The sequence below is a fragment of the Pseudophryne corroboree genome, chromosome 11, assembly GCF_028390025.1.
Source record: "Pseudophryne corroboree isolate aPseCor3 chromosome 11, aPseCor3.hap2, whole genome shotgun sequence".
Taxonomy (NCBI): domain Eukaryota; kingdom Metazoa; phylum Chordata; class Amphibia; order Anura; family Myobatrachidae; genus Pseudophryne; species Pseudophryne corroboree.
This window is the reverse complement of record NC_086454.1, coordinates 155,134,770-155,148,549: the sequence shown is the minus strand read 5'-3', so window position 1 is coordinate 155,148,549 and position 13,780 is coordinate 155,134,770. Positions and strand designations below refer to the sequence as shown.

At 47.1% G+C, this 13,780-nt stretch overlaps 1 protein-coding gene across 3 annotated transcripts in view; it reads right to left on the bottom strand.

Annotated features, from left to right (window-relative positions):
• Positions 1–13,780, bottom strand: part of TAF6L (TATA-box binding protein associated factor 6 like) — a 99,726-nt gene that overhangs the window by 61,493 nt on the left and 24,453 nt on the right. For all 3 annotated transcript variants that reach the window (XM_063944993.1, XM_063944995.1, XM_063944994.1), the window contains exons 2-6: positions 3,129–3,282; positions 2,233–2,319; positions 1,605–1,755; positions 1,472–1,522; positions 1,301–1,395 (exon numbers count right to left, since the gene is read on the bottom strand). In XM_063944993.1, the coding sequence (XP_063801063.1) occupies positions 1,301–1,395; positions 1,472–1,522; positions 1,605–1,755; positions 2,233–2,319; positions 3,129–3,275 (531 nt within the window). In that variant the 5' untranslated portion in view covers positions 3,276–3,282. The remainder of the gene's footprint in view (positions 1–1,300; positions 1,396–1,471; positions 1,523–1,604; positions 1,756–2,232; positions 2,320–3,128; positions 3,283–13,780) is intronic.

Here is a 13,780-nt window from a genome sequence, read left to right as displayed (position 1 = left end):
TCATGCATATATACAGTGCCCAACTGTATATTATGCAAACTTTTGCCAAAGAGGTCTCTAATTGCTGCCCAGGGCGCCCCCCCCTGCGCCCTGCACCCTACAGTGACCGGAGTATGTGGGTTTAATGTTGGAGCAATGGCGCACAGCTGCAGTGCTGTGCGCTACCTCAATGAAGACTGGAGTCTTCTGCCGACGATTTCGAAGTCTTCTTGCTTCTTTCACCGGCTTCTGTCTTCCGGCTCTGCGAGGGGGACGGCGGCGCGGCTCCGGGATCGGACGACAAAGGGTGAGAACCTGTGTACGATCCCTCTGGAGCTAATGGTGTTCAGTAGCCTAAGAAGCAGGACCTATCTTCAGTGAGTAGGGCTGCTTCTCTCCCCTCAGTCCCACGCTGCAGAGAGTCTGTTGCCAGCAGATCTCTCTGAAAATAAAAAAACCTAACAAAATACTTTCTTATAGCAAGCTCAGGAGAGCTCACTAAGTAGCACCCAGCTCGTCCGGGCACATATTCAAACTGAGGTCTGGAGAAGGGACATAGAGGGAGGAGCCAGAGCACACCAGTATCCAAATTCTTTCTTAAAGTGCCCTGTCTCCTGCGGAGCCCGTCTATTCCCCATGGTCCTTACGGAGTCCCCAGCATCCACTAGGACGTTAGAGAAACAAAATAACCCACCCAAATCTAACTCTCTCTGCACATGTTATATCTGCCCTGCCTGCAGTGCACATGGGGCCTAATTCAGACCTGACCGCACGCTAGGTTTTTTGCTGCGATCAGGTCAGAACTGCGCATCTGTATGAACCGCAATGCGCACACGCGTCATACGGGCACAAAGCGGATCGTTGCTGTGTAATGGCTTTAACGAAGAATCCATTTGCACAGCTGATCGCAAGGAGATTGACAGGAAGAAGGCGTTTGTGGGAGTGTTTGGAAAAACGCAGGTGTGTTCGAGCATTTGCAGGGTGGGTGTCTGATGTCATTTCTGATCCTGAACAGGCTGAAGTGATCGCAGCAGCTGAGTAAGTCCTGAGCTACTCAGAAAGTGCACAAACTCTTTTTGTACCACTCGGCTGCACATGCGATCGCACACTTGCAAAGCTAAAATACACTCCCCTGTAGGCGGCGACTATCTGATCGCAGCGCTGCAAAAAATAGCTAGCGAGCGATCAGGTCTGAATGACTCCCATGGTTTTCCCCAACTGCTAACAAATTTGCTGCTGCAATCAATTCTGAATTACCCCCTAAGGAACTTTTTAGGGACTCGATATGTCCGTTTGTGTCTAGGAATAATGATAGAATTACCTTCATAAGATGCAAGTCATCTCCCAGCACAGCTCTGGTTACACGTTGATAATATTTCAGAAGATCATCTGTCAGTAGAGAGACTGCTGCGGGAACTGGAGAAAGATGGAAGTAAGAGTTACCATGTTGTATATGTTGACTAGTGTAGGGATATATATGGCTAAAACTTGCCTGTTCCCTGAGGCTCCAGATTTCCTTTACCATCTAGATAGGAGACTTGAACTGGAAGAATAGAATAAAAAAGCAGATTAGCTAGATTTCTAGAAAAATGAAAGTTGATAGACAATCAGAAGCATTTCCATACCTCTTACAGTAGACTCTGCTGTTCCCTTCAGTACGTTTGGTGCCAATGCCAGCTCCACCAGATTTATTTCACGGTCCTCAGCACAGTGACAGTCTCCATCTCTAACACTTCGGAATGAAACTGGATCTGGGGATCCATGGCCATATATTGGCTAGGAGAGAAAAGTATCAGGAAAAACGGTTATCTACCCACAATAACAAAACTGATCCAAAACAAAATGATTTTATTAAATTAGGCATACACACAGGAAAGTGGGCAGTGATGCTCATTGATGGTTGGGCCAAACAACCTGATCATATATGTGTCCAGCTTGGCCTTCTCTATAAACTGGCAACAGATTTAGGGGGAGATGTATCAAGCCTTTTATAGAGTTGAGAAGTGAACAAGTGGAGATGTTGCCCATAGCAACCTGTTTTTACCTATCATTTTATAGAATGTACTTGATAAATGCTAGCTAGATTCTGACCGATTGCTATGGACAACTTCTCCACTCTTTAGATGGCTTGATCTCCTCCTTAATCTTTCAGTGATCATGATGAATAACTAGACAACAATGTGTAGCATTATAGAGTCACAGATTACTTGAATTTAATTGTATTTTCAAAAAAAGTTGCATCGTTACATTTACCTCTACATTGCTCCAGCGCAAAGCGCGGTTAAAGTCCTCCACTGTCAGTCTTCGGCGTCGAGAATGTCTGAGAGATTGTGCACTGAGCTGATGGTGAAAAAATATAGTCGTAGTGTCAGAGGATTAATAGAGGAGACTGAACCTCCCTCCCTCCTCCTCAACCCGCTGGAGACTTGCAGCGTATGCTGACTGAGCATCCAGAGCTAAGCACCCGCCCATCCCAGGGACCACAATGGAAGGTGAGTACTCCTCCCCAATATGAGTACTGTGACACCCCTACACTTACCACATTCACTGTGCAGTGTAGTGTACGGACCCTCTTGCCCAATATGCGCTGTGTGACAACACACCTCCACACATTCTATGCAGGGGAGAGTACTGTGACACCCTCCTCCTAATATGCTGGAAGCAGGAAACCATTGTCTAATCTAATATTGGTGCACTCATGAAAAGTAAATGAGACCCTGCCAGGTCATTCTCAGGTTCCATCCTATGCAGCGAATAAAGGAAATAGAAGCCTTGCCTCCCTGTACATATTCATTTAGATTATACAGTTTGACACATTTTGGATGCACAGTGGTGTGACATACTATGTACTGGTGCCTTACTATGAATTGGGCACCAGAGACTGGCATGTACTGGGGTCTGATGGCATGTGGGGAAGCTTGAGGGGCATGGGTGGTGATGGTGTTCTACAGAAGTTTTCATATATGTAGGTTCCAGACAATAGTCTGGCTCCTATACTGTTTTCCCCCAAAAAAATTGTTGAGCCCTGCTGTAGAATACCATGTTTTAAAAAAAATATATGCTGTGCATATCTGAGAATATTGGAACTATGATATTTTTAGGGATAATAAATCAAACATTTTAATATACAGCCAAATGGCTGCACAAACCTGGGCGATTTCCCTGAGCCGATAACACACATCTTCAGCGAGCAGTGCAGCCACATCATCAGTGATCTCTATACCCACACTTTCTGCAGTCAGGCGTATAGAATCCTGACAAAGTTCCACATAGCGTCGGTCCTCAGTGTGAGACATTCCAAGACTACAACAAAAATAATATACAATATCAATGATCAGAATCATAATATTTATATAGTATGTTAGGCTGAAAATAGGGCGAATGTAATAAACTGCAATTTCACAATCATTTGTCGATTTCCTTTAAAAGACTAAACCCAATATGTTTTGCCTTTAACAAAAAAGCCCCTTTATATGCTGGCGACTTTATAAATCACAGCTGATTACATTTCCTCTAATGAGTCTTTAAAAATATGGATGGGAGCTTTAAGAGAATAAGCAGTTACAAAGGTTGCTATTTTTAGAAATTTCTGATTGGTGAATCTCTTGGAGTAGTCAAGATAACGTAAGAAAATTTGTGTGTACAACAATGCAAACAAACCAAGTTTTAAACATAGCATAAAACTTTCAGCATTAAATAGTAACAAGAAAATACATTCTAACCAGGGTTGGGGGGAAAAATAAGATTTTAAACCTACCGGTAAATCTATTTCTCCTAGTCCGTAGAGGATGCTGGGGATTCCGTAAGGACCATGGGGTATAGACGGGCTCCGCAGGAGATAGGGCACCTAAAAAGAACTTTGACTATGGGTGTGCACTGGCTCCTCCCTCTATGCGCCTCCTCCAGACCTCAGTTAGAGAACTGTGCCCAGAGGAGATGGACAATACAAGGCAGGATTTAGCAATCCAAGGGCAAGATTCATACCAGCCCACACCAATCATACCATGTAACCTGGAACATACATTACCAGTTAACAGTATGAACAAAAAACAACAGTAACGGTCCAAGACCGATGTCAACTGTAACATAACCCTTATGTAAGCAACAACTATATACAAGTCTTGCAGAGTTTCCGCACTGGGACGGGCACCCAGCATCCTCTACGGACTAGGAGAAATAGATTTACCGGTAGGTTTAAAATCTTATTTTCTCTTACGTCCTAGAGGATGCTGGGGACTCCGTAAGGACCATGGGGTTTATACCAAAGCATCCAAACGGGCGGGAGAGTGCGGACGACTCTGCAGCACCGACTGAGCAAACGCTAGGTCCTCATCAGCCAGGGTATCAAATTTGTAGAATTAAGCAAAAGTGTTTGACACCGACCACGTCGCCGCTCGGCAAAGTTGTAAAGCCGAGACGCCTCGGGCAGCCGCCCAAGAAGAGCCCACCTTCCTAGTGGAATGGGCCTTAACCAAATTTGGTACCGGCAATCCAGCCGTAGAGTGAGCCTGCTGAATCGTATTACAGATCCAGCATACAGGACAAACAGAGCCTCTGTTTTCCTAATTCTAGCCGTCCTGGCTACATAAATTTTTAAGGCCCTGACTACGTCCAGGGATCTGGAATCCTCCAGGTCACCGGTAGCCACAGGCACCACTATAGGTTGATTCATATGGAACGACGAAACCACTTTAGGCAAAAATTGCGGACGTGTCCTCAATTCAGCTTGATCCACATGAAAAATCAAGTAGGGGCTCTTGTGTAATAGAGCCGCCAATTCTGACACTCGCCTTGCTGATGCTAAGGCCAACAACATTACCACCTTCCAGGTAAGAAATTTCAACTCAACCTTGTTAAGCGGTTCAAACCAGTGTGATTTTAGGAACTGCAACACCACGTTCAGGTCCCATGGTGCCACTGGAGGCACAATAGCGGGCTGGATGTGCAGCACTCCCTTTACAAACGTCTGGACTTCTGGAAGAGAAGCCGATTCCTTCTGAAAGAAAATCGAGAGGGCCGAAATCTGTACCTTTACCGAGCCTAATTTCAGGTCCATATCCACTCCTGTCTGTAGGAAGTGGAGAAGACGACCCAAATGAAAATCTTCCGTAGGTGCATTCTTGGTCTCACACCAAGACACATACTTTCGCCAGATACGGTGATAATGTTTTATCGTCACCACCTTCCTAGCCTTTATTAAAGTAGGGATGACCTCTTCCGGAATCCCCTTTTTTGCTAGGATTCGGCGTTCAACTGCCATGCCGTCAAACGTAACGCGGTAAGTCTTGAAATACACAGGGCCCCTGCTGAAACAGGTCTTCCCTCAGAGGAAGAGGCCAGGGGTCTCCTGTGAGCATCTCTTGTAGTTCCGAGTACCAACCCTTTCGAGGCCAGTCTGGGACAACGAGTATCGTCTGTACTCTTCTTTGTCTTATGATCCTCAACACTTTCGTGATGAGGAAGAGGAGGGAACACGTAGACCGATTCGAACACCCACGGTGTTACCAGTGCGTCTACTGCTAATGCCTGAGGGTCCCGAGACCTGGCGCAATACCTCCGAAGTTTTTTGTTGAGGCGTGACGCTATCATGTCTATTTGAGGAGTTCCCCAAAGACGTGTTACGTCTGCAAAGACTTCTTGATGAAGTCCCAACTCTCCTGGATGGAGATAGTGTCTACTGAGAAAGTCTGCTTCCCAGTTGTCCACTCCCGGAATGAAGACAGCCGACAGAGCGCTTACATGATTTTCCGCCCAGCGAAGGATCCTTGTGGCTTCCGCCATCGCGACTCTGCTTCTTGTCCTGCCTTGGCGGTTCACATGAGCCACTGCTGTGACATTGTCTGATTGAATCAGAAGGTTTAGAAGAAAACTCTCCGCTTGTCGAAGGCCATTGTAAATGGCCCTGAGTTCCAACACATTGATGTGTAGACAGGACTCCTGGTCTGACCAAAGACCCTGAAAAGTCTTTCCCTGTGTGACCGCTCCACATCCTCGGAGGCTTGAGTCCGTGGTAACCAGGATCCAGTCCTGAATCCCAAACCGGCGACCCTCCAGCAGGTGAGCACTTTGCAACCACCACAGGAGGGACACTCTGGTTCCTGGGGACAGAGTTATTTTCCGATGTAAATGCAGATGGGACCCGGACCACTTGTCCAGAAGGTCCCATTGAAAGGCCTTGCATGGAACCTTCCGAAGAGAATGGCCTCGTAGGCCGCCACCATTTTCCCCAGAACTCGAGTGCATTGGTGAACTGACACCCTTTTCGGTTTTAGCAGGTCTCTGACCATGTTCTGGATGTCTTGGGCTCTCTCTATTGGAAGGAAGACCTTCATTTGTTCCGTATCCAGTATCATACCTAGGAACGGTAGTCGAGTTGTCGGAATCAACTGTGACTTCGGTAGATTTAGAATCCAACCGTGTTGCTGGAGCACTCTCAGAGAGAGCGCCACACTGCTCAGCAATTTCTCTCTTGATCTCGCTTTTATCAGGAGATCGTCCAAGTATGGGATAATTGTGACTCCATGCTTGCGCAGGATCACCATCATTTCCGCCATTATCTTGGTGAAAATCCTCGGGGCCGTGGAAAGTCCAAACGGCAACGTCTGAAATTGGTAATGACAATCCTGTACAGCGAATCTCAGGTATTCCTGATGGGGGGCATATATGGGGACATGAAGGTACGCATCCTTTATGTCCAGAGACACCATAAACTCCCCCTCCTCCATGTTGGCTATAATCGCTCTGAGTGATTCCATTTTGAATTTGAATCTTTTTATGTACAGGTTTCGGGATTTCAGATTCAAAATCGGTCTGACCGTACCGTCCGGTTTCGGGACCACAAATAGGGTTGAATAGTGACCTCTTCCCTGCTGGTGCAGGGGAACCTTGATTATCACTTGCTGTATACACAGCGTTTGAATTGCAGCTAACACTACATCCCTTTCCAATGTGGAAGCTGGTAGGGCCGATTTGAAAAATCGGCGCGGGGGCACCTCCTCGAAATCCAATTTGTAACCCTGGGAAACTATTTCCAACACCCAGGGATTCAGGTCCGAACTGACCCAGACCTGACTGAAGTCGAAGACGTGCCCCCACCGGTGCGGACTCCCTCAGGGGAGTCCCAGGGTCATGCTGTGGGTTTTGGAGCAGCCGGGGAGGACTTTTGTTCCTGGGTACCTGCCGAAGCAGGTGCTCTCTTGCCTCTGCCCTTACCTCTGGCGAGGAAAGAGGATCCCCGACCTCTTTTGGACTTGTGCGATCGAAAGGACTGCATCTGATAGGGTGTTGCTTTCTTTTGCTGTTGGGGAATATATGGTAAAAAATTTGATTTACCTGCTGTAGCTGTGGAAACCAGGTCCGTCAGCCCATCCCCAAACAATGCATCACCCTTATAGGGTAGTACTTCCATATGTTTTTTGGAATCCGCATCACCCGTCCATTGGCGAGTCCATAAGGATCTTCTCGCTGAGATAGACATGGCATTGGCCCTAGAAGCTAGCAATCCAATGTCCCTTTGAGCATCCCTCATAAATAAGACTGCGTCTTTTATATGGGCTAGAGTTAGGAATATAGTATCCTTATCCATAGTATCAAATTGATCTGTCAGCTCATCTGTCCAAGCTGCAATTGCGCTACACACCCATGCCGACGCAATCGTCGGTCTTAACACAGCACCCGTATGAGAATAAATACCCTTTAAGGTAGTTTCTTGCCTGCGATCTGCAGGGTCCTTAAGGGCCGCTGTGTCAGGAGACGGTAGCGCCACTTTCTTGGACAAGCGCGTCCGGGCCTTGTCCACAGTGGGGGGTGATTCCCAAATTTCCCTGTCCTGCTTAGGGAAAGGGTATGCCATAAAAATTCTTTTGGGAATCTGCGGTTTCTTATCCGGAGTCTCCCAAGCTTTTTCAAAGAACTAATTTAATTCATGCGATGTGGGAAAATTAATAATCTGTTTCTTTTCCTTAAACATGTGTACCCTTGTGTCGGGGACCGAGGGTTCATCCACAATATGCAACACATCCCTTATTGCCACAATCATACACTGGATGGTTTTAGTCACCCTAGGGTGCAATTTTACTTCGTCATAGTCGACACTGGAATCAGAATCCGTGTCGGTAGTAGTGTCTTGTGTTAAGGGACGCTTTTGAGACCCCGACGGGCCCTGTGAGTTGGTCCAATCTGAGGATTGACCGCCTGATGTCCCCCCTAAACCAGCCTTATCAAGCCTTTTATGTAAAGATGCCACACTTGCATGCAACGTATGCCACATGTCCATCCAATCTGGAGTCGGCACAACCGACGGGGACACACCACTCATTTGCTCCACCTCCTCCTTGGAGAAGCCTTCCGCCTCAGACATGTCGACACACACGTACCGACACCCCACACACACAGGGAGTTACCTGTAAGGGGACAAAACCCCAACCAGGCCCTTAGGAGAGACAGAGAGATAGAGTATGCCAGCACACGCCCAGCGCTTAAAAACACTGGAATATATGACCAGATAGCGCTGTTATATGTATATAATTGTAATCTCCACTCACTGCGTCGCCAAAGTGCCCCCCTCCTCTTTTTTCCAGCCTGTGAAGCTCAGCAGGGGAGAGAACAGGGAGCCAGCGTTTCCTCATGCAGTCTCTGTGGAGAAAATGGCGCTGGTTAGTGCTGAGGATCAAGCCCCGCCCACCCGACGGCGGGCTTCGGTCCCATCAACTTTCTATAGAAAAATGGCGGGGGTTACCGGATTTACTGTGCCACAGCCTAATCCATGCTTATCAATGCCAAATATGAGGAATATTGCTGCCCAGGGCGCCCCCCCATGCGCCCTGCACCCTTCAGTGCCTGCTTGTGTGTGTGTGTGACTGGGAGCAATGGCGCGCAGCTTACCGCTGCGAGCTTACCTCATAAATATCTGATGTCTTTTGCCGCCTGATGTCTTCTTTGCCTTCTCATACTCACCCGGCTTCTATCTTCGGCATCTGTGAGGAGGACGGCGGCGCGGCTCCGGGAAGAACCCCAGGTGAGACCTGTGTTCCGACTCCCTCTGGAGCTAATGGTGTCCAGTAGCCTTAGAAGCAGTGCCCAACTTAACAAGCCAGCTCTGCTTCTCTCTCCTCGGTCCCACGATGCAGGGAGCCTGTTGCCAACAGGACTCCCTGAAAATAAAAAACCTTTTTCCACAGAAAACTCTGGAGAGCTCTCTGCAGTGCACCCATTCTCCTCTGGGCACAAGATCTAACTGAGGTCTGGAGGAGGGGCATAGAGGGAGGAGCCAGTGCACACCCATAGTCAAAGTTCTTTTTAGGTGCCCTATCTCCTGCGGAGCCCGTCTATACCCCATGGTCCTTACGGAGTCCCCTGCATCCTCTAGGACGTAAGAGAAAAGAAAAAAAGGTTTAAAAAAAGAAATAAAAAAAAATTATGATTCATGCATTAGAAACCTCGATCAACCAGGTTTTACACGATGACTGCATAGTGTGTACACGCACAACAATTAATTAGATACAATCCCTGAACACAATATATCATGTCATCGTTCAAATGACTGCAGTGTGTGTATGCTAGAAATTGTGTTTTCTTGGACTACATGAATAAAACCAATTTTTACAGTTTATTATTCCCATTACATCTGAAAATATGTAGATAGACTAAACTTATTAATACCTACAAAGCACACTCATAGATAGATGAACTTGAAAACAAGAACAAGTTAATGTTAAGCATAAGTTTTACTTATTATAATTAAACTGCAATAGTAATGCAAAATGGAAAATTCAAAAACACACACACACACACACACACACGAGTTGTTAAGCATTATCACTGGAAAAGTCATTGGCATTAAACATTTTGAATAAAAACAGTATTTATATTTTTTTTTGTATAATAGTCACAGCGCCGTGCATGTACTAATAGTATAATAAAAAATAAGAATTTACTTACCGATAATTCTATTTCTCGGAGTCCGTAGTGGATGCTGGGGTTCCTGAAAGGACCATGGGGAATAGCGGCTCCGCAGGAGACAGGGCACAAAAAGTAAAGCTTTAGGATCAGGTGGTGTGCACTGGCTCCTCCCCCCATGACCCTCCTCCAAGCCTCAGTTAGGATACTGTGCCCGGACGAGCGTACACAATAAGGAAGGATTTTGAATCCCGGGTAAGACTCATACCAGCCACACCAATCACACTGTACAACCTGTGATCTGAACCCAGTTAACAGTATGATAACATCGGAGCCTCTGAAAAGATGGCTCACAACAATAATAACCCGATTTTTGTAACTATGTACAAGTATTGCAGATAATCCGCACTTGGGATGGGCGCCCAGCATCCACTACGGACTCCGAGAAATAGAATTATCGGTAAGTAAATTCTTATTTTCTCTATCGTCCTAGTGGATGCTGGGGTTCCTGAAAGGACCATGGGGATTATACCAAAGCTCCCAAACGGGCGGGAGAGTGCGGATGACTCTGCAGCACCGAATGAGAGAACTCCAGGTCCTCCTTAGCCAGGGTATCAAATTTGTAGGATTTTACAAACGTGTTTGCCCCTGACTAAATAGCCGCTCGGCAAAGTTGTAAAGCCGAGACCCCTCGGGCAGCCGCCCAAGATGAGCCCACCTTCCTTGTGGAATGGGCATTTACATATTTTGGCTGTGGCAGGCCTGCCACAGAATGTGCAAGCTGAATTGTATTACACATCCAACTAGCAATAGTCTGCTTAGAAGCAAGAGCACCCAGTTTGTTGGGTGCATACAGGATAACAGCAAGTCAGTTTTCCTGACTCCAGCCGTCCTGGAACCTATAGTTTCAGGGCCCTGACAACATCTAGCAACTTGGAGTCCTCCAAGTCCCTAGTAGGTGCAAGGCACCACAATAAGCTGGTTCAGGTGAAACACTGACACCACCTTAGGGAGAGAACTGGGGACGAGTCCGCAGCTCTGCCCTGTCCAAATGGACAAACAGATATGGGCTTTTTTGAGAAAAAAACCACCAATTTGACACTCGCCTGGTCCAGGCCAGGGCCAAGAGCATGATCATTTTTCATGTGAGATGTTTCAAATCCACAGATTTGACTGGTTTTAAACCAATGTGATTTGAGGAATCCCAGAACTACGTTGAGATCCCACAGTGCCACTGGAGGCACAAAAGGGGGTTGTATATGCAATACTCCCTTGACAAACTTCTGGACTTCAGGAACTGAAGCCAATTCTTTCTGGAAGAAAATCGACAGGGCCGAAATTTGAACCTTAATGGACCCCAATTTGAGGCCCATAGACACTCCTGTTTGCAGGAAATGCAGGAATCGACTGAGTTGAAATTTCTTCGTGGGGCCTTTCTGGCCTCGCACCACGCAACATATTTTTTTTCCACATGTGGTGATAATGTTGTGCGGTCACTTCCTTTCTGGCTTTGACCAGGGTAGGAATGACCTCTTCCGGAATGCCTTTTTCCCTTAGGATCCGGCGTTCCACCGCCATGCCGTCAAACGCAGCTGCGGTAAGTCTTGGAACAGACATGGTACTTGCTGAAACAAGTCCCTTCTTAGCGGCAGAGGCCATAAGTCCTCTGTGAGCATCTCTTGAAGTTCCGGGTACCAAGTCCTTCTTGGCCAATCCGGAGCCATGAGTATAGTTCTTACTCCTCTACGTCTTATAATTCTCAGTACCTTAGGTATGATAAGCAGAGGATGGAACACATACACCGACTGGTACACCCACGGTGTTACCAGAACGTCCACAGCTATTGCCTGAGGGTCTCTTAACCTGGCGCAATACCTGTCCCGTTTTTTGTTCAGACTGGACGCCATCATGTCCACCTTTGGTATTTCCCAACGGTTTACAATCATGTGGAAAACTTCCCGATGAAGTTTCCACTCTGCCGGGTGGAGGTCGTGCCTGCTGAGGAAGTCTGCTTCCCAGTTTCCATTCCCGGAATGAAACACTGCTGACAGTGCTATCACATGATTTTCCGCCCAGCGAAAAGTCCTTGCAGTTTTTGCCATTGCCCTCCTGCTTCTTGTGCCGCCCTGTCTATTTACGTGGGCGACTGCCGTGATGTTTTTCCCACTGGATCAATACCGGCTGACCTTGAAGCAGAGGTCTTGCTAAGCTTAGAGCATTATAAATTTAGCCTTAGCTCCAGTATATTTATGTGGAGAAAAGTCTCCAGACTTGATCACACTCCCTGTGTGACTGCTCCCCAGCCTCTCGGGCTGGCCTCCGTGGTCACCAGTATCCAATCCTGAATGCCGAATCTGCGGCCCTCTAGAAGATGAGCACTCTGTAACCACCACAGGAGAGACACCCTTGTCCTTTGATATAGGGTTATCCGCTGATGCATCTGAAGATGCGATCCGGACCATTTGTCCAGCAGATCCCACTGAAAAGTTCTTGCGTGAAATCTGCCGAATGGAATTGCTTCGTAGGAAGTCACCATTTTTACCAGGACCCTTGTGCAATGATGCACTGATTTTAGGAGGTTCCTGACTAGCTCGGATAACTCCCTGGCTTTCTCTTCCGGGAGAAACACCTTTTTCTGGACTGTGTCCAGAATCATCCCTAAGCACAGGAGACTTGTCGTCGGGATCAGCTGCGATTTTGGAATATTTAGAATCCACCCGTGCTGTTGTAGCAGTATCCGAGATAGTGCTACTCCGACCTCCCACTGTTCCCTGGACTTTGCCCTTATCAGGAGATCGTCCAAGTAAGGGATAATTAAGACGCCTTTTCTTAGAAGAAGAATCATAATTTCGGCCATTACCTTGGTAAAGACCCGGGGTGCCGTGGACAATCCAAACGGCAGCGTCTGAAACTGATAGTGACAGTTCTGTACCACGAACCTGAGGTACCCTTAGTGAGAAGGGCAAATTTGGGACATGGAGGTAAGCATCCCTGATGTCTCGGGACACCATATAGTCCCCTTCTTCCTGGTTCGTTATCACTGCCCTGAGTGACTGCATCTTGATTTGAACCTTTGTAAGTGTTCAAATTTTTTTAGATTTAGAATAGGTCTCACCTAGCCTTCTGGCTTCAGTACCACAATATAGTGTGGAATAAATAAGAATTTACTTACCGATAATTCTATTTCTCGGAGTCCGTAGTGGATGCTGGGGTTCCTGAAAGGACCATGGGGAATAGCGGCTCCGCAGGAGACAGGGCACAAAAAAGTAAAGCTTTACTAGGTCAGGTGGTGTGCACTGGCTCCTCCCCCTATGACCCTCCTCCAGACTCCAGTTAGGTACTGTGCCCGGACGAGCATACACAATAAGGGAGGCATTTTGAATCCCGGGTAAGACTCATACCAGCCACACCAATCACACCGTACAACTTGTGATCTAAACCCAGTTAACAGTATGACAACAGAAAGGGCCTCTTAAAGATGGCTCCTTAACAATAACCCGAATTAGTTAACAATAACTATGTACAAGTATTGCAGATAATCCGCACTTGGGATGGGCGCCCAGCATCCACTACGGACTCCGAGAAATAGAATTATCGGTAAGTAAATTCTTATTTTCTCTATCGTCCTAAGTGGATGCTGGGGTTCCTGAAAGGACCATGGGGATTATACCAAAGCTCCCAAACGGGCGGGAGAGTGCGGATGACTCTGCAGCACCGAATGAGAGAACTCCAGGTCCTCCTTTGCCAGGGTATCAAATTTGTAAAATTTTACAAACGTGTTCTCCCCCGACCACGTAGCTGCTCGGCAGAGTTGTAATGCCGAGACCCCTCGGGCAGCCGCCCAAGATGAGCCCACCTTCCTTGTGGAGTGGGCTTTTACAGTTTTAGGCTGTGGCAGGCCTGC